The sequence below is a fragment of the Aquarana catesbeiana genome, linkage group LG07 (assembly GCF_042186555.1).
Source record: "Aquarana catesbeiana isolate 2022-GZ linkage group LG07, ASM4218655v1, whole genome shotgun sequence".
NCBI lineage: Eukaryota > Metazoa > Chordata > Amphibia > Anura > Ranidae > Aquarana > Aquarana catesbeiana.
The window spans coordinates 173,938,626-173,957,290 of NC_133330.1; the positions used below are offsets into that span (position 1 = coordinate 173,938,626).

Consider the following 18,665-nt stretch of genomic DNA (forward strand, 5'->3'; position numbering starts at 1 on the left):
CAACGTAACAAAGGCCACCATCAGTAACACACTACGCCGCCAGGGACTCAGATCCTGCAGTGCCAGACGTGTCCCCCTGCTTAAGCCAGTAAATGTCCCTGGCCATCTGAGGTTTGCTAGAGAGCATTTGGATGATCCAGAAGAGGATTGGGAGAATGTCATATGGTCAGATGAAACCAAAGTAGAACGGTTTGGTAGAAACACAACTTGTGTTTGGAGGAGAGAGAATGCTGAGTTGCAACCAAAGAACACCATACCTACTGTGAAGCATGGGGGTGGCAACATCATGCTTTGGGGCTGTTTCTCTGCAAAGGGAACAGGACGACTGATCCGTGTGCATGAAAGAATGAATGGGGCCATGTATCGTGAAATTTTGAGTGCAAACCTCCTCCCATCAGCAAGGGCATTGAAGTTGAAACTTGGCTGGGTCTTTCAGCATGACAATGATCCCAAACACAGCACCCGGGCAATGAAGGAGTGGCTTCGTAAGAAGCATTTCAAGGTCCTGGAGTGGCCTAGCCAGTCTCCAGATCTCAACCCATTAGAAAAACTTTGGAGGAAGTTGAAAGTCTGTTGCCCAGCGACAGCCCCAAAACATCACCGCTCTAGAGGAGATCTGCATGGAGGAATGGGCCAACATACCAGCAACAGTGTGTGACAACCTTGTGAAGACTTACAGAAAATGTTTGACCTCTGTCATTGCCAACAAAGGATATATAGCAAAGTATTGAGATGAACTTTTGATATTGACCAAATACTTATTTTCCACCATAATTTGCAAATAAATTCTTTCAAAAATCAGACAATGTGATTGTCTGGATTTGTTTCCACATTTTGTCTCATAGTTGAGGTATACCTATGATGACAATTACAGACCTCTCTCATCTTTTTAAGTGGGAGAACTTGCACAATTGGTGGCTGACTATATACTTTTTTGCCCCACTGTAACCCCCGTTGTCTTGCTTTCTCGTTGTCTTGCTTTCTCGTTGTCTTGCTTTCTCGTTGTCTTGCTTTCTCGTTGTCTTGCTTTCTCGTTGTCTTGCTTTCTCGTTGTCTGGCTCCAAAATGTGAGAGATTTCTCTCCATTGTTGGATGGGGTGGGAAGTGTTGGTCTATACCTTTCAGCCGCTGCTTCTATCCAAAACAGTCTTGCTGGCAGGTTCTCGCAAGAGGTGCCCTGTGTCATGTTCCACTATTGCCAGGTGGATTAGGCAGGTTATCTAAAAACTTGCACCTTGATGAGCAAAAAATCTACTGGAATTCTGGTCCTCTTCTGGTTTCTGAATTTTCCGCCAATCCGGGCTAATAGCTATGAAAAATAATTGGTCTGGTGTCACCTGTAAGACAGCTCCTTCACAATTAAAAAAGAAGATAATGTTGGGAATTTGAATGAGGCGACTGCTAAGACCATTGTCTCCATCCCTGTTGTAAAGAGGAGAGAAAAGGATTGGACTGAAAATAACATTTGGAAGAGAAGGTAATGTTGGGACTGAGACGACGGCTAGTAATATATACCATAGTCTCCATCCCTCTTACTTGTAAGAAGGGGGGGGGGGGAGGGATTGTGGGACTTTGCATGAAACACACCACCGGAATGTGATGAATCAATTATGAACTAAAATGGCATTTATTGGATACAATTGAGAATGCTAGGCAATGAAAATTCATCACAGTAAATAACATGCAAAATATAAGACATGATTAATAAATTCCATAATAATGGAATAATTGTAACTATAATTACATAATATGCATCAATGTGCCCAAATTGTTGCTATATAATAAAATAGACCCAATTATCTGCAAACATGATTAACATGATAATATAGAGCCATGGTATTAAAAAAAAAAAAAAAAAAAAAAGATTCATAATTCTAAGGTAAAAATCACATGGTATTGCATAGTTGCTGTGACATAGCATCAGTAAAAAGCTTGATGCGTTTTGTGGATAAACTTCCACTCATCAGGAGCAGGTATAGCCTGGGTATATCTGTAATAGAATATACATTTACTATATGATAATTAATTGGTATAATGGAATTAGTCCCAACAATATAGTCCCAGCGTCAAGCACGCAGCTCGACGTTGGTGGGGTTCTACAACACTTATCGGTTTTCACTATTACACTTTGATGGCCTAGACACCTTACAACTCTACACCTTTTTGGACTATGTTTTTTATTACTTGTCCCGGGTAATCTTTAGTAGCATTGTTCTCACATTGGGTTTATTGGGGATACTTTACTTCCTAATCACTTACTCTGTTGTCACTTTTTTTTTACTCTTTTCACTCAGCCGCCAACATCATTAGTGTACCATCCATGCTTTTTTATTGCAAATCTATCCATAGGTAAGAGTGTTGGGACTATATTTTCTGTTCTCCCTCTTTCCGTTATACCAATTGATTATCATATAGTAAATGTATATTCTATTACAGATATACCCAGGCTATACCTGCTCCTGATGAGTGGAAGTTTATCCACAAAACGCCTCAAGCTTTTTACTGTTGCGATGTGACAGCAACTATGCAATACCATGTGATTTTTTTTTTTTTTTTTTTTTACCTTTTGAGAATTATGAATCATTTAATACCTTGGCTCTATATTATCATGTTAATCATGTTTGTAGATAATTGGGTCTATTTTATATAGCAACAATTTGGGAACATTGATGCATATTATGTAATTATAGTTACCATTATTCCATTATTATGTGATTCATTATGTGATTTACTAATCATGTCTATTATATTTTGTTTGTTATTTACTGTGATGAATTTTCATTGCCTAGTATGCGCAGTTGTACCCAATAAATGCCATTTTAGTTCATAATTGTTTCATCATATTCCGGTGGTGTGTTTCATGCAAAGTCCCACAATCCCCCCCCCCCCCCCCCCTTCTTACAAGTAACAGGGATGGAGACTATGGTATATATTACTAGGCATCGTGTCATTTATAGCCCCAACATTGCCTTTTCTTCCGAATGTTATTCTCAGTCCCATCCTTTTTCCCTCCTCTTCTCTCCCTTTTTTAATTCCCTCCTTTTTACAACCTCCTTCCCAATGATGTACAACAAAACACAGAAAGGCCGCCCTGGGACTTTAAATGAGGTGAATACGGTTAGCCAATGAATATAACGAGTAAATACAGTCCCAAGATTTATTCAAAAAATGTCATACATACACGACAGCATGAGTGAATGCTAAGCCGATAAGATGGTACATGCATTATAAAAATTGTTATTGCACATACAATATATGAAATCTAAAATGCAGTATACACAAGTCTCTATTATAGCCCTATGCATTTCGTGAGACAAGGCTCGGGGCAGGTTGCCAAATGCTGGTTTCCTAAATGACGACCGCAACAGACATCCAGCTTGGGATCAGGGGGCAGAACCAAAACTGACCCCAACAGGGGGCAACCGGAAGGCAAACTAGAATATAGTGTATATAGGTCAATGAATGCTGCAATAGCAATGTAAACGTAAAGCAATAACTAAAGTGTGTGTGTGTGTGTGTGTGTGTGTGTGTGTGTATGTATATTTTTTATTTTATCGACTAATTTCGATTAATTATAACGCACATACAGATCCAACTACTTTTAGCTGATTTAGCACCGTTGTTATGACAACGGCTGAAGCCAGACATAGCTGGGCATGGCTAGGACGTCGCACGTCAAACGCAGCCTCGCCGTGCCCATAATCGCAGCCTCGCCGTAGTCAGTGCCTGTGCCTGGATTACACAGTCTGCGGGCATCTCCCGCTGTGTGTCAGACAGAACACTGCGTCTATCACACGAGCTGATCTAGGAGGACGGCGGGACTTTTCTCACAGTGCGGCCAAAGTTTTCACACTCAGCTCGGAGACACAGCGGGAGATGCCCGCAGACTGTGTATGACACATATTGGAGGAGGGAGTGGAGCGCTGCCACAGCTTGGCCCAAAGCGACCTCAGGACAGGCAGCCTACCGATCATATATATATGTGTATGTGTATATGTGTGTGTGTGTGTGTGTGTGTGTGTGTATATATGTATATTATAGTGTGTTGCTTTGCCTTATAGACTGTTACAGAATAAAGTTTAATTTAGTCATTTTGGATTCTAATTCTGTAATGGTTTTCATAGGATGAAGAACGTGTACGTCTAGACAAAGAGAGATTGGCTGCAAGATTGGAAGGCCATAAAGAGGGCATTGTGCAGACTGAACAAATTCGGTAAGTACGATTGTTCTTTAATTTGTTTTCGGCTTTTGATATGCTGGGATTATTTATATAAAGGAAAAATGTATTTTACTTTTAGGTCAGTATAATAGAAATAAACAAACCCTCAGATTTCTGCAATGCCATACAAAATAGTAGTGGCTGTTCTTAAAGTGAACCTGTCTGGTCAAAGTATATAAACGTACATAATTGGTAAGGTTTAGGCAGTACCTGCTCTTTTTCCTTTGTATTTTGGGGCCATAGAGCCTGTACACATGACCCTTTACTTTGGATTTTAACTAAGCTGCTTTTAAGCCCTTTTCTTTTTGTCCGCTGGCCTTTTTAGATCAAAAGTTCAAGATCTTTGTCTTGCCTTTTGCCCCTGGAAAACCCTTTTCCCTTTAACGTCTTTCAGGACAGCACTTGAGAGAGTGACTCCTCCCCTTGCCAATAGGAAACACCTCTTCCACCAAATTTAAAAGGAGGCTCCTTCCCACACATTGCCAGTTTTTGTTTCTCCTCCAGAGGGAACACTTCATGGGGGAGTCGGGGCTCTTAGGTGCTGTCCTGAAAGCCCAAGTTTCCTGCTCCACCAATGTTGTGTGTTTTTTTTTTTTTTTTTTTTTTTTTTTTTTCATACCTCATGAGAGCTGTTCCTCCCATTCCACAGCTAGTGTCAGGTGCTGCCGGCTGGGCTCCTTCTCCCTCTCCATTTGGGCTCAGGGAGAGTCGAGGCTTCTGTGGGCATTACTCCTAGGCAGCAGCAAGGCACAGGCCATCACCGTTTTTTCTCGGTCCTCTGCCTGTTTCCTGTGATGCCGCCGCCATCTTGGGGGTGGCATGCTGTGCTCCATCCGCCGGAAGTGAGGCATCCAGGGGGGGAGGGGGGGGGGGCGCGCCCAGGGAGCAGGCGTATGGCGTCATTTCCTCTGGAAATCGCAGGGGGAGAAGGGAGGACCGGGGCTGGTGCTTATTTGCCGGTTCCGGTCCGGCGCAGTGGCGCTATTGGAGTCTGGAACCAGCGTCCAGCCACACACAGCAACGCAGTGCTCCTCGATGGAATCGATGGTGGCAGTGAGTGGGACAGGCACCAGCAAGGCCCAGGGGCAGTTGTATACGGTCCTCCTTTTACTGTGGGGTCTACCATCCCCCCCCCCCCGGTGGCAGGGGCCTGTCTGGGCAAATGAGGCGGCTTTGATTCTTATTGTGCACCTGTGGTGAGCCTCCTTGTAAAAAGGACAGGTTGTCTCACTGGGATGGATTCTTTTTTCCTTGTTTTGTCTCACGGCAGGCCAAGAGCTCTGATCCAGTGACAAAAAGGAAATGCCCTTCATGTAAGGCAAAACTACCTGAAGGATGGAAGAAGACTTTGTTAAACCTATATTGATTCGCTAGTTAAAGAAGAAGCTTCTTCCACTTGCAGCGATGTGATTGCATCTGTTAAGAAAGAACTATGCGACTATGCAATCATTTCGCTCTTCTCTAGCAAACCCATCCCTGAGTCGGCCAACTACCTCACAGTCCTCTCAGGGCTCACTGATAGTCCCGACGGTGGAGACTGAGGCATCTCTTACCCAAGAAGGACCCAGTCTAGAGAAGAATCTGAGGAGGAGGAAGGAGAAATTTACCTTCAAAATGTAAGTTGTCTTTAGAACAGGTAGATGGCCTGTTAAAAGCAAGCTATACCACACTGAGTCTGGAAGAGGAAAGAAAGGAGTTATCTCTGCATGACAAAATGTATGCAGGGCTCAGTGAACAAAAAAAATCGCAACTTCCCGGTACACTCAGTTATTTCTGAGGCTATTAAGTGAGTGGACATTTGGAGTCGCTGGAGTGGATTGTGAATGTTCAAAAATCGAATTTCATTCCAGCTCGGCAAGTACTTTTTCTGGGATACCTGATAAATTTAGTAGAACAAGATTTTTCTCCCAGAAGAGAAAAAGATCAAGGTCCAGAGGGTAGTAATGACACTTCATACGAATCAGCAGATTTCAGTTTGAAGGGTTATGTCGGCTTTGGGAACATTAACCTCTTCTATGCCAGCCATCCAATGGGCAAGGCTGCATTTCAGGCCTCTCCAGAGGTTCCTTCTGAGAATATGGAACCACAGGACAGAGTCTAGATACGAAGATAAAGATTCCCACCAGAGTCAAACGTACACTTTGGTGGAAAAGTCATGTAGTACTACAAAGAGGTCTTCTTTGGTCCTTTCCGCCTGAAAAGTGGTGACAGCAGACACCAGTATACGGGGATGGGGGGGCTCGCGTGGGTCAGAATTTGGCACAGGGAACATGGTCCCAGGCCAAGGCCGAAAAATCCTCGAATTGGAGAGAACTAAAAGCAGTCGCCCTAGCATTGGCTGTCTTTTCTCCAAGCCTCCTAGGTTGCCATGTCCAGATTCTGTCGGACAATGCTACTACCGTAGCCTACCTGAACAAACAGGGAGGCACAAGAAGCAAAGCTTTTTGCTTGCTGTCAGAGTTTCTGGAGTGGGCGTAAAACCACTTACTATCTTTATCCGCAGGCCATCTCCAAAGGCATGTTAAACGAAGTAGCGGATTATCTGAGCTGACAGAAGGTTCAGGGAGCAGAGTGGAGCCTGAATGCAGAAGTGTTTGCATTGATCGCGAGGACTTGGGGCCTTCCATAAGTAGACCTGTTTGCTTCAAGGCAAAACACGCAGCTCCCATGATTTTTCTCCCTTCAGAGAGACTACTGCTTTCAGGGGATGTACATCCATGGAATTTTCGCCTGGGGTATGCTTTCCCCCTTTCCAGTTGATTCCACTGGTGTTGAGAAAAATACAAAAAGAGAGAGTATCAATCTTGATTACTCCATTTTGGCCAAAGAGAGCTTTGTTTTCCACAGTTCTGCAGTTGGCAATCAAGCCATGTTGGCAACTTCCGCTCAGTCAGGATTTGCTGATATAGAGGCCAGTACATCATCCGGATGTAGCCAGGTTAAAACTCACTGCCTGGTATCTGAGGAGCAATTGTTAAGAAGCAAAGGTTTTTCAGAACAGTTAATAACCATGTTCCTTTCCAGTGGGAAAAAGGTAACTAGAGCTATTTACGCCAAAGTATGGAAGGTCTGTTTCTTGCTCTCATTCAGAACATAGAGATGTAAAAGACATAGGGGTTTATTTACTAAAGGCAAATACACTTTGCACTATAAGTGCACTTTGAAGTATAGTCACTGTAGATTTGAGGGGAACATGCAATGAAAATACAAAAACAGCATTTTTGCTTGTACAAGATTGGATAATAAAATCAGCAGAGCTTCCTCTCATTTCATTTCAAATCTTCCCCTCAGATTTACAGTGACTGCAGTTTCAAGTGCACCTTCAAGTGCACTTGCAGTGCAGAGTGGATTTGCCTTCAGTAAATCAACCCCATAGTCTCAGTATTGGAGTTTTTGCAAAAAGGTGCAGACAAAGTTCTTGCAGTCAGCACTCTTAAAGTGCAGGTGTTCGCATTAGGAGTTTATCCGGAGAGATCCTTATCTTCAGAAACTCTGATCATGAGATTTTTCAGGGCACTTTCCAGATCCAGACCAGTCCCAGTAAAGCATTTTCCAAATTGGGATCTCTCTGTGGTTCTGCAAGCACTCGCAAAAGAACCATTTGAGCCATTACAGGCCATATCTCTAAAGAATTTAACTTTGAAAACTATTTTTCTTGTCACAATTACATCGGCAAGAAGGATTAGTGAACTGCATTCCCTATCAGTAAAAGAACCCTTTTTGTAATTTTTTTCAGATAGGATTGTACTTAAAGTAGATCCGGGTTTTTTGCCGAAAGTGGCAAGTTTTCGTAACAGGTCTCAGGAGTTTATCCTTTCAACCTTTGTTCTAACCCTTCGGGGAAAAAGGAAGAGCAGTTTCACAACTTAGACATGAGGCGTACCCTATTACATTACTTGGAAGTAACGGGAGGTTTTAGATCCTCAGATTCATTATTCGTTTTTTTTTCTGGAAACAAAAAAGGCCACCAAGCATCAAAGAAATCATTGGGCTAGATGGCTTAAGACAGCTATTTCTGTAGCCTATTCTCAGATGGGTCTATCTCCCCCGCTGGGAATTAGTGCTCATTCAACAAGGGCCCAGGCCACTACATGAGCTGAAAGAGCTGGTGCCACCCCAGATCAAATTTGTAAGGTGGCTACGTGGTCAAGTTACTTAAGGTTTGTCCATCATTACAGACTGGATCTCCTGTCAGCAGGGGATCAGACTTTTGTCAGAAAAGTTCTGCAGGCTGTGGTCCCTCCCTAGGGGGGTAAGTCTCTATTATCCTCTCAAATGTTGTCCCGAAAGACGTTAAGGGAAAATTCGAGTTAGACTTACCGGTAACTTGTTTTCCAAGAGTCTTTCAGGACAGCAGCATCCCGCCCTTTTGTGTGTGTATGTGTGTGTGTGTGTGTGTGTGTGTGTGTGTATATATATATATATAATATATATATACACACACACACACACACTGTGACTAACCATATCTCAATTATGTGTTCCAATTCAGGGCCGGAGGTTCACTACTACTACTTCACTCTCTCAAGTGCTGTCCTGGAGGACTCTTGGAAAACAAGTTACCGGTAAGTCTAACTTGAATTTTCTTGAGCAAATCCTCACAATGATGGGTTGCTCCCACTTGTCAGATATGTGTTGTGCTGTGAGGCAGATACTTTGTTGTGGCGTACATTATTAATTTGTTGCCATTTTTTTGGCCGGTCTCCACTGCACCTTGTGCCAAGGTACTTGCTCATGTTCCCTCTCAGGGCATCCCCATAATTGAATATCTGGACAACCTTCTTCTGAGGCAACAGTCAGCTCAGGCTCTGTCAGCCAGCCAATGTTCAACAGACTAACAGACCCTGCAGAGATTTGGGAAGATCCTAGCCTCATCATTTTCAAGTACCGGGCCTGATCTTAGACATGGGCCCTGTCCAAGGTTTTCCTTCCCCTGGACAAACATCATTCTCTCTGTGCCCACAGTTGGACTCTAGTCCAGGAACCACCCAACATTTTGTTTTTGCATAAGGGTCTTAACCTACTTGTTTCCTCCTGCAAAGTAGTTCCATGTGGCGAATTTCATTCCAGACAGTTGTACTTCCACATTCTGACAGTGTGGGGGTAAGAGGTTGCAGTCTCTGTATCGTCCCATACCCCTGATCAGCAGGACCAAGCTTGCTTTGGCATGGGAGGTCGCAGGTTCAGTGCTAAAATTTAAAAAAAAAAAAACCTTCCTTCCAATGCTTTGGAAAGTTCTTGTGATGACTGTCGGGCTGGGGAGGAGTCCTAGGGATCCTCTTAGTACTGGGGACGATTCTGTTATCCCTTCAGTGCAAGACCTCTTGTCTGTTGGGTCATCTGACAAAGATTCAGAACGATGTCCTAGCTGATTCTGGCCTGGGTCAGAAAGGTTCTTCAGGTGGCTCTGAAGGCTCTGCTGACTACCTTTTTCTTTTGGGGAGGGGAAAGAACTGCTGGCTTTTGTTTGCTTTGTTGCTCACCCCCCAGTTTGACTTCTTGGGCGTACATTATGGGACATAAGTCCTACCACTATGTACTTATGCTCCACTCCTACTATTGCTTTCTAACAAAACTGAGGCATGCTGGGAGTGGCAGGGGTTATATTTATCTGTCCTTACAGCTTCATTTTGCTAATGTCTATAATGTCCAGTCTTCTGTAGACATCCGCATAACCCAATCTACCTGAATACTCACCCTATCCCCGTAATGTATTTCATGAAAAGGATTTTTATGTAAGTCAAAATCCCAATTTTGTTTAACCATCAAGCCTCCCATCTTGCCAGTACAGATTTTGAGCCGATTCACAAACTGCAGTGTTGGAGTGATGTCAGGCAGGCGACTGCCACTGCTGACACAAATTGCCCAGCTAAGGGAGCAAGTTACCATAATGGACTAGCTCCTTTGCTGGCTCAGGGTGCTTCTGAATCTTTCTTCCAGCGAGTGACTCCATAAGAAGTGTTCTGTCACTAGTTTTAGGTGCGCTCATCTGGCATAGTGCTTAGTCTGTCCTTGTGTTGGCAGCTTGTTTCTTTTGTCATTTTGAGGTGTATGTCCATTTTTTTTGCAGCCAGATTGAGAGAACATCTTCATATTTTTTTTTTTTTTTTTTTTTTTTTTTTTACATTTTCCAGTTCACATAGAATCCCTTAAAAATAATACTGTTTATAAATTGAGGTGCTCTTTTCTAAATATATAAATTAGCGCTAATGGTGTAACAAAAATAACAATAAAATGAAAATAAAATATCAGGTGCAGCTGCTGTACACAAAGTGCTATTCACTTGACAAAATACAATAGGATATATACTACAGCGTTAGCAAACACAACATCAATGAACAAAATGAAAAGATTATTAATAATCAATAATACAGAAAAGTGAATGTCCATATAAAGTGACTGATGTGCTCCAATCCAAAAAGAAGTGACTGATGTGCTCCAATGTTTTGACACACCTTAAACTTTGGAGCACTTCTTTTTGGATTGGAGCACATCAGTCACTTTATATGGACATTCACTTTTCTGTATTGATTATTAACTATCTTTGCATTTTGCTCTTTGATGTTGTGTTTGCTAGCGCTGTAGTATAAATCCTATTTTACTTTTCTAATTCCAGCACTGAAAAATCCGAATTCTTTGTATTTCTTTGTTGGGGAGTTGTTTGCTATAATTTGACTCTGAGCACTGTGGTTAAAGAAGAACTCCGGGCAAAATTTTTATCTTTCCATGCAGTGGGGCAGTGCTTGCACCACATTGGTTAACTGCTTGTTTCTGTCTAGGGGATTGCATAGCGGAGATATACTTGCTGCCGATCCTCCGAGCGCAAGACCGGAATGTGAAGTTTCTTCTGAATAGCGACTGCATCTAGTCAGATGCAGCTGATGTTCGGGTGTTTTGACAGCTGTTGGTGTCAGTGGGAGATTTGTCCATCTGCCTGTAAAGTGTGGATGGAGGAATCTGTTAATTTTTTTGGTTCCGCCCAACTTTAGACTGTTCTTGGGACAGACTCACTCAGAAATGCTTGCAGCCTGCTGTAAGACCTTTTCCTGAGAAACCTCTGAAAGGTAAGAAATGTTCTGATTAATGGCGTGCTGCGTCCCATAGACTTCAATGCAAACACGCCTCCTATTGACTTCAATGCAAAAGTTTCAGTTTCGGCGCATCATTACTTGTTGGCAAACCCCTCACTGTAAGATACTACAGTTGACATCCTTTTTAAAAAAAAAAAAAACGAATTCTAGACTCAAAATGATAATGGCATGGCTATCGGTAACATTTACACGAAGTGCCGGTCTTTCAAAAATGGTGCGATCACTTGCTTAGAATCATATTTCTATAGCGCTTTTCTCCCTGGGGACTCAAAGCATTCAAACTGTGTCTATTGAAGAGAAGGATTTGTTGGGAGTTATTAGAAATGCACATAAAAAGCAGCGCTAATTCCAATATTGTAATGACATGTAATAAACAAGTAAAAAAACATACTATCAAGTACAGTGCATCTGGAAAGTATTCACAGTTCATAGCTTCACTTTTTCCACATTTTGTTATGTTTACAGCCTTATTCCAAAATGGATTAAATTAATAATTTTCTTAAATTCTACCAACAATACCCCATAATGACAACGTGAAAGAAGTTTGTTTGAAATCTTACTGAAAATTGAAATTTATAAAAAAAAAATTTAAAAATCACATGTACATAGGTATTCACAGCCTTTGCTCAATACTTTGTTGAATCACCTTTGGCACTAATTACAGCCTCAAGTCTTTTTAAGTATGATGCTCCAACTGCATTTATCTTTCCTTTGATCCTGACCAGTCTCCCATTTCCTTCCACTGAAAAACATCCCTCCAGCATGATGCTGCCACCACCATGCTTCACTGTTGGGTTGGTATTGGCCAGATGATGAGCAGTGCCTGGTTTCCTCCAGACATGACGCTTGCCAAAGAGTTCAATCTTTTGTTTTATCCGACCAGAGAATTTCATTTCTCATGGTCTGGGAGTCCTTCAGATTCCTTTTGGCAAACTCCAGGTGGGCCATCATGTGCCTTTTTTACTGAGTGGCTTCCGTCTGGCCACTCTACCATACAAGCCTGATTGGTGCTATGGTGGTTGTTCTGGAATGTCCTCCTCTCTCCACAGAGAAACACTGGAGCTCTGTCAGAGTGACAATCTGGTTCTTGGTCACCTCCCTGACTAAGATTCCTCTCCCCTGATGGCTCCGTTTGGCCGGGCAGCCCGCTCCAGGAAGAGTCCTGGTGGTTCCAAACTTCCATTTATGGATAATGGCAGCCACTGTGCTCATTGGGACCTTCAATGCTGCAGAAATGATTCTGTACTATTCCCCAGATCTGTGCCTCGATCCTGTCTTGGAAGTCTACAGACAATTCCTTGGACTTCGTGGCTTGGTTTGTGCTTGGACATGCATTGTTAACTTGTGTTAACATGACTATATTTCATGGTGGATTCTTTTTGCACAGCAGATTGGACGGAGTTTATGCACAGTTCAAGGAGTGGATTGCTCTTGAGTGAAGACTCTGAACAATACTTTTTTTATGGACACTTCTTTATATTTTTTTTAAGCTTATTTTTTACTTGTTTTTCTGATTGCTTGTACTTTCACACAAATGTGATTATTACATTGCATTACTATATTGGAATTAGTGCTGCTTTTTATGTGCACTATTTGTCTGACAGGTATCGTAGCGCAGATATTATTTGTTTGAGGCTGCATTCACACCTGAATGTTTCAAAGTCGCGTGTTTTTACCACGTAAAAGGCAGAAAAACGCCTGTAATCTGCCCCAAAGACGCTCATGTTATTTTTTTGAGCTCAGGGCGTTTTTCAGGCGTTTTGTGAACAGGTGCCATTTGAAATGAGATTTTACTTGGGCGTTTTTCAGGCGTTTTTTCGGGCATTTTACGAGTGTTTTATGAGCTGAAATTGCTCAGGTGTGAATGCAGCCTGAGAGTTGCTATAAGCCTTGGTGAATAGATGTGTACTGAGTAACATGGATATGGCATTTTTGAGTTCTCCATGCACAGTCAGGCAACTTCTTTCAAGCTGCCTTTTTGTTTTCTATGTTTTTAGGTCTCTTTCTGAAGCCATGTCAGTTGAAAAAATTGCAGCCATCAAAGCCAAAATTATGGCAAAAAGAAAAACGACAATCAAAACAGATTTGGATGACGACATCACAGCATTAAAACAGAGAAGTTTCGTAGATGCAGAAGTGGATGTTACAAGGGACATTGTCAGCAGAGAGAGAGTATGGAGAACAAGAACAACTATTTTACAGAGTACAGGAAAAGTGAGTTTAACTTGGCATGTGCATTCTGCCACTTATTGGATGTGTAATTAGCAAGCATAACGGGAATGAACCTGAGATAAACCTTTTACAATTTTATTTTTAAAGAACAAGACAACAAACATGTCAACCGCTTTTAGTTATAAGTACCATTTAAAAAGTTAGTAGAGTAGCTGTACTGATAGAATCGAATAAAACCAATACAAACAACGCATCATGTTGGCATGTGTAAGTCAGAGAGGACCTGAACTAAAAACCCCTTAGCTTCATGCTTGCTGAGGGGGAACTCAGAAGGAGGAGCGGCCAGCACCAGCGGGGGACCACCAAAAGAGAGGAGGTAAGATTTATCCAGAATATCCCACTCAAAGATAATAAAGGAGGCTCCACATGGCATAAAATCCAACGATTTATTGTAAACACCTCAAAATGGATCATTTTATGTGAGGTGTTTACAACAAATTGTTGGATTTTATGCCATGTGGAGCCTCCTTTATTTGAGTGGGATATTCTGGATACCGCAGAGAGAGGATTCGCCTACAGGTCCATTGATCGGTTGGAGTACCAGTCAAGGCCCTGGGGGGGGATGTATATCAGCCACAAGTGTTACTGGCCTTTTCTGAAAGGTCCAATACTGCTGGTAAGCAGGCATTCCTTCTCTACTCTCAGTGCTGGTATTTGTGGTGTCTAGTCGCACAACGGATTCAGCTTGACTGCGTGTCATTGGGACGGAGTTCCACGTTTGAAACACTTTGCAGGACTCCTCTGCTCAACAATTCTTTTCTAATTCCAGGGGACTGATTTCTCATCTGTTGATGTTTACCTCCACATGTGCTAGTTGAAGCACGACTCTGTTCTTTACTAACTTGTCACCAAGTACCAGAACAGTGTCAACCACCACTCTACGGGATATTTCATTTCCATGCTTTTTCTGATCTGATCTCCTTCTCTGTATATTCGGTCTAGTGCACCATAACCCATTATAAATTTTACCTTTTATACCAGCAGTTTTCCTAATTCCCAAACGTGGCAAAAAAATAGATCACTTTGGGGTGTCTGCTTTCCTCCAAAAAGAGGTCATTTGGGGGAGGGGAGGGGGGGAATACTAGCCTGGCATTTATATTTGCTTTGTTTCATAACCAAGTCTAAGGGAGTGTTTTTTTTTTTTTTTTTTTTAACATGGGTTTTCACCTTTTTTTAAAATTTAAACTAGAGCTGGTAGTGAACAATTGGTGCAGTTTTTGCAATGAACAGGTCAAATATACCCAGGAACAGGTCTAACGTTTGAGGCACCCAAATGTGTGTTGGGCATTGTAATCCTTGTTATAATGTTTAAATATGATTTTTATTATAGTCTATCCTGACTGTGTACGTTTGGTATGTGCAAGATGTCTTAAGTCGTGTTCCTTTTTTCATTGTTTTGGACTAGATAAAGGTTCACTTGTATTTGTGATCAACTGCACTGGAACATGTTCTGTAATGCTAGTTTTTCTAAAAGCTTTTTTAAATTTTTTTTTTTTTTTTTAGTTTTGGACAAAGTGGGGAAGCATTAAACCCTCTCAATTTATTTTTTTTTTTAGCTCTCTTCAATCCTGTTTGGGTGATTTTTTTTTTTTTTTTTTTTTTTTTAAAAGGCTAACTCCTTTTGTGGGGGAAAAAATTGCAAATAAAGAAAAAATAATATAGCGTATACAATTGCAACACAGGTCATATTGTAATTGAATGTTATTAAAAATGACCTTTCCTTTTAAATCTGCAGCTGCTGTTATTTTTTGAAAATGCAATGCAATATGGATACCTGGATGTGTTCTGTACACAGAATGTGTATAGAACGTCCCCCAGAAACATAATTTCCTGCTTGTGTGTTTGGCTCACCGAATTTCCCAGAAGTCTGCACTAAGATACAAGTCAGATTTCAGGTATCCCCTGCAACAAAAATGTAATTTTTGGTGAAATACTCCCAATAGGAGCATGTCTAAAGGGATGCAGGCCCAGCAGCTTTCCTCATTAGTGCCCTGCACAGCTGATTTAGAATTATAAAACCACTTCCATTGAATTCACTTTCCTACATGGGCACAGATAAACGCACAGGGATTTCCTCAGAACAACAAAAGGTAGTAATCTGCAACAGTTTGTTAAAATCCTTGGAAATGTACATAGATCACCCAGAGGGGAATGTGTTTTTTTTTTTTTTTGTTCCCCCCCCCCCCCCCCCCAACAAAAGGAGTTGTGCTTTAAACTTTTGTTATCATGAACAGATTGTTTTTCAGATGCTTGGCACTTTAGGCTTAAAGTGATATTAAAGATTAAATTATTTTTATATAACAAACATATTATATTTATACTTACCTGCACAGAGCAGCCCCGATTCTCCTCTTCTCGGGTCCACCGCTGCAGCTCCTGGCTCCGCTTCTGAGTCTTCCCCCGCTCGCTCTTTATTGGCCTACTCGCTGTGATTGACAGCAGCGGGAGCCTACAGGTAAGTCTATGAGGCTTACCTGTAGGTACAGTAAAGGACTTCTAAATGTGAACTGTTTAGGAGATATTTACACTGCATGCAGCCAGTGACGGATGGCAGACCCCTGCTGTTCCTTCAGCGGGATGTTGCGGGACTGACGTCACCGCGGCTCTGCTAATCAGATGACTGGAGCACGCGAACCCGGAAGTAAGGCCGAGTGAAGATGGGAGTCCCTGTCAGCGGTGACAATGAGTAGCTGGAGGGCTTCGTTCTAAGGTAAGTATTTCATAATGTGCTAGTATGCAGCACATAATGCCATTGTCTGCAGGGTGTTTTTATTTATTTTTTTAAAGCCTGCTGCTTTGTCTGTGACCTACTCTATACTAAAAATGGTGTCAGACATGCTTTTTAAATCTGCTAAAATTTTTAGTTCTGAAAATGTTTTTACTCCCTTTGTTCCTTTTTTCAGAATTTTGCCAAAAATATATTTGCAATTCTTCAGAATGTGAAAGCAAGAGAAGAAGGGCGTGCGCCTGAGCAAAGACCTGTGCAGACTACAGCACCCACTGTAAGTTGTGTAGGATAAACTTTTTATTTATTTTTTTTTTTAATTTTTTATTTTTGTAGGTCCTCCTCCTTTTTTAGATACTGTTCTGGTTTAGCTCTGTGCTAAAAAGCTAAAAATGTGTTGTGTTTGAATATTTAACTTGCTTATAGATGCCTGATTTTTAGCAAATGGAAACAGATTCCTCCACAGAGCACTGTTCACAAAAAAGTTTCTGTGGTTGTCTGAAGAGGTTTTTGTTCATCTAAATGTAATATTAACTATTCTATTTACTTATTTCATAGGACCCCACATTGAGAAATAAACAACCAGCTCCACAAATTTACAATAGGTACGATCAGGAAAGATTCAAAGGAAAAGAAGGTACATCCTGGAAGTTCTGTTTTGAAATAATTTCTTGCTTGCTTATCTGTCACACTGGTCATACAACAATAAAAGCTTTCATCAGTTTTGGATTTTGATGTTGAGTACAAACACAGTTACATAGAAATTAACAGCCCACATCTGTCACCCACAGCTTTCATCACTTTCTGGTCTGAAGAACCAAACTGTCAAAATAGAGAATAAATTTAAATGTACTTTTTGACCAATAATTAGGTGGTTTACATAGATTTTTTTTTTTTTTTTTTTTTTCTGCGTCAAGTTCATCTGTATGCTAGAAATGAGAAAACGATTAAAAGTGTATTCAGACAGGGGCAACCAAGGATTTTTATAGTCCAAATACTGTTTCTGGCAGGCCATCTCATCTTTCAATCTAAAATGCATACAGTGATACCTTCTAAAAAAAAATAAATAAAAATATATGTAAATGGCTAGATCTTGCTTAGAATGAATCTAAGCTTGAACCACTTAAGCCCCTGACCATTTGGCTGGCCAAAGACCAGAGCACTTTTTGCAATTTGGCACTGCGTCACTTTAACTGACAATTGCGCGGTCGTGCGACGTGGCTCCCAGACAAAATTGACGTCCTTTTTTCCCCACAAATACTACTTTCTTTTGGTAGTATCCGATCACCTCTGCGGTTTTTATTTTTTGCGCTATAAACAAAAAAATAGCGTCAATTTTGAAAAAAAAACGCATTTTTTACTTTTTGCTATAATATCCCCAAAAAATATATAAAAGTTTTTTTTTTTCCTCAGTTTAGGCCTATATGTATTCTTCTACATATTTTTGGTAAAAAAAAATCGCAATAAGTGTTTGGTTTGCGCAAAAGTTAGTGTCTACAAAATGGGGGATAGTATTGTTTTTTTTTTTTTTATTAATTTTTTTTTACTAGTAATCTCGGCGATCAGCGATTTTTATCGTGACTGCGACATTATGGTGGACACATCGGACACTTTTGATTTTGGGACCATTCACATTTATACAGCGATCAGTGCAATGTAAAATGCTTTGATTACTGTGTCAATTTGACTGGCAGTGAAGGGGTTGACCACTAGGTGGCGCTGTAGGGGTTAAGTGTGTCCTAGGGAGTGATTCTAACTTGGGGGGAGGGGCTGTGTGTGACACGACACTGATCACCGCTCCCGATTACAGGGAGCTGTGATCAGTGTCATTGGGCAGAACGGGGTAATGCATGTTTACATTAGCATTTCCCTGTTCTTCCTCTCCGTGAGACGATTGCGGGTATCCCCGCGGACATCGAGCCCGCGGGACCCGCGACACACGGAGCTTGCAGCAGGCGCGTGTGCCCGCAAGCTGCTTCTTAAAGGGCAATGTACAGGTACGTGCCCTTCTGCCGCAGTATATCTGCGTGAAGCGGTCGGAAAGTGGTTAATAATTCAATGTCAGCAGCTTGCAGTCCTCCAGAACAAGTATTTGACTTTTCCCTTTTCCCACTGACCCCCCCTCCCCAGCAAATTAAGTCAGCAGCTACGCATACTGTAGCTGCTCACTTTTAATATTGGGACACTTAACTGTCCTGGAATCCAATGATGTCAGCAACCCAGCAGATGTTTTCATCGGCTCTCGGGTGCTGCCACCGTCATTCGTAGTAAGGGAACGCGGCTTCACTGCCAGTTCCCTAATGGCCTGGTGGTGGGGAAGGAGGCCGAACTTCCGAGTGATTGCACCGCGGCGTGATCTCCCGGTAGTGGGGACGGGTATCTGTCAAAAACAGGTATT

At 41.7% G+C, this 18,665-nt stretch overlaps 1 protein-coding gene across 2 annotated transcripts in view; it reads left to right on the forward strand.

The window, feature by feature from the left end:
- CDC73 (cell division cycle 73) overlaps window positions 1-18,665 on the forward strand; it is a 247,593-nt gene that overhangs the window by 56,910 nt on the left and 172,018 nt on the right. For both annotated transcript variants that reach the window (XM_073592885.1, XM_073592886.1), the window contains exons 6-9: window positions 4,125-4,213; window positions 13,308-13,524; window positions 16,446-16,544; window positions 16,826-16,904. In XM_073592885.1, the coding sequence (XP_073448986.1) occupies window positions 4,125-4,213; window positions 13,308-13,524; window positions 16,446-16,544; window positions 16,826-16,904 (484 nt within the window). The remainder of the gene's footprint in view (window positions 1-4,124; window positions 4,214-13,307; window positions 13,525-16,445; window positions 16,545-16,825; window positions 16,905-18,665) is intronic.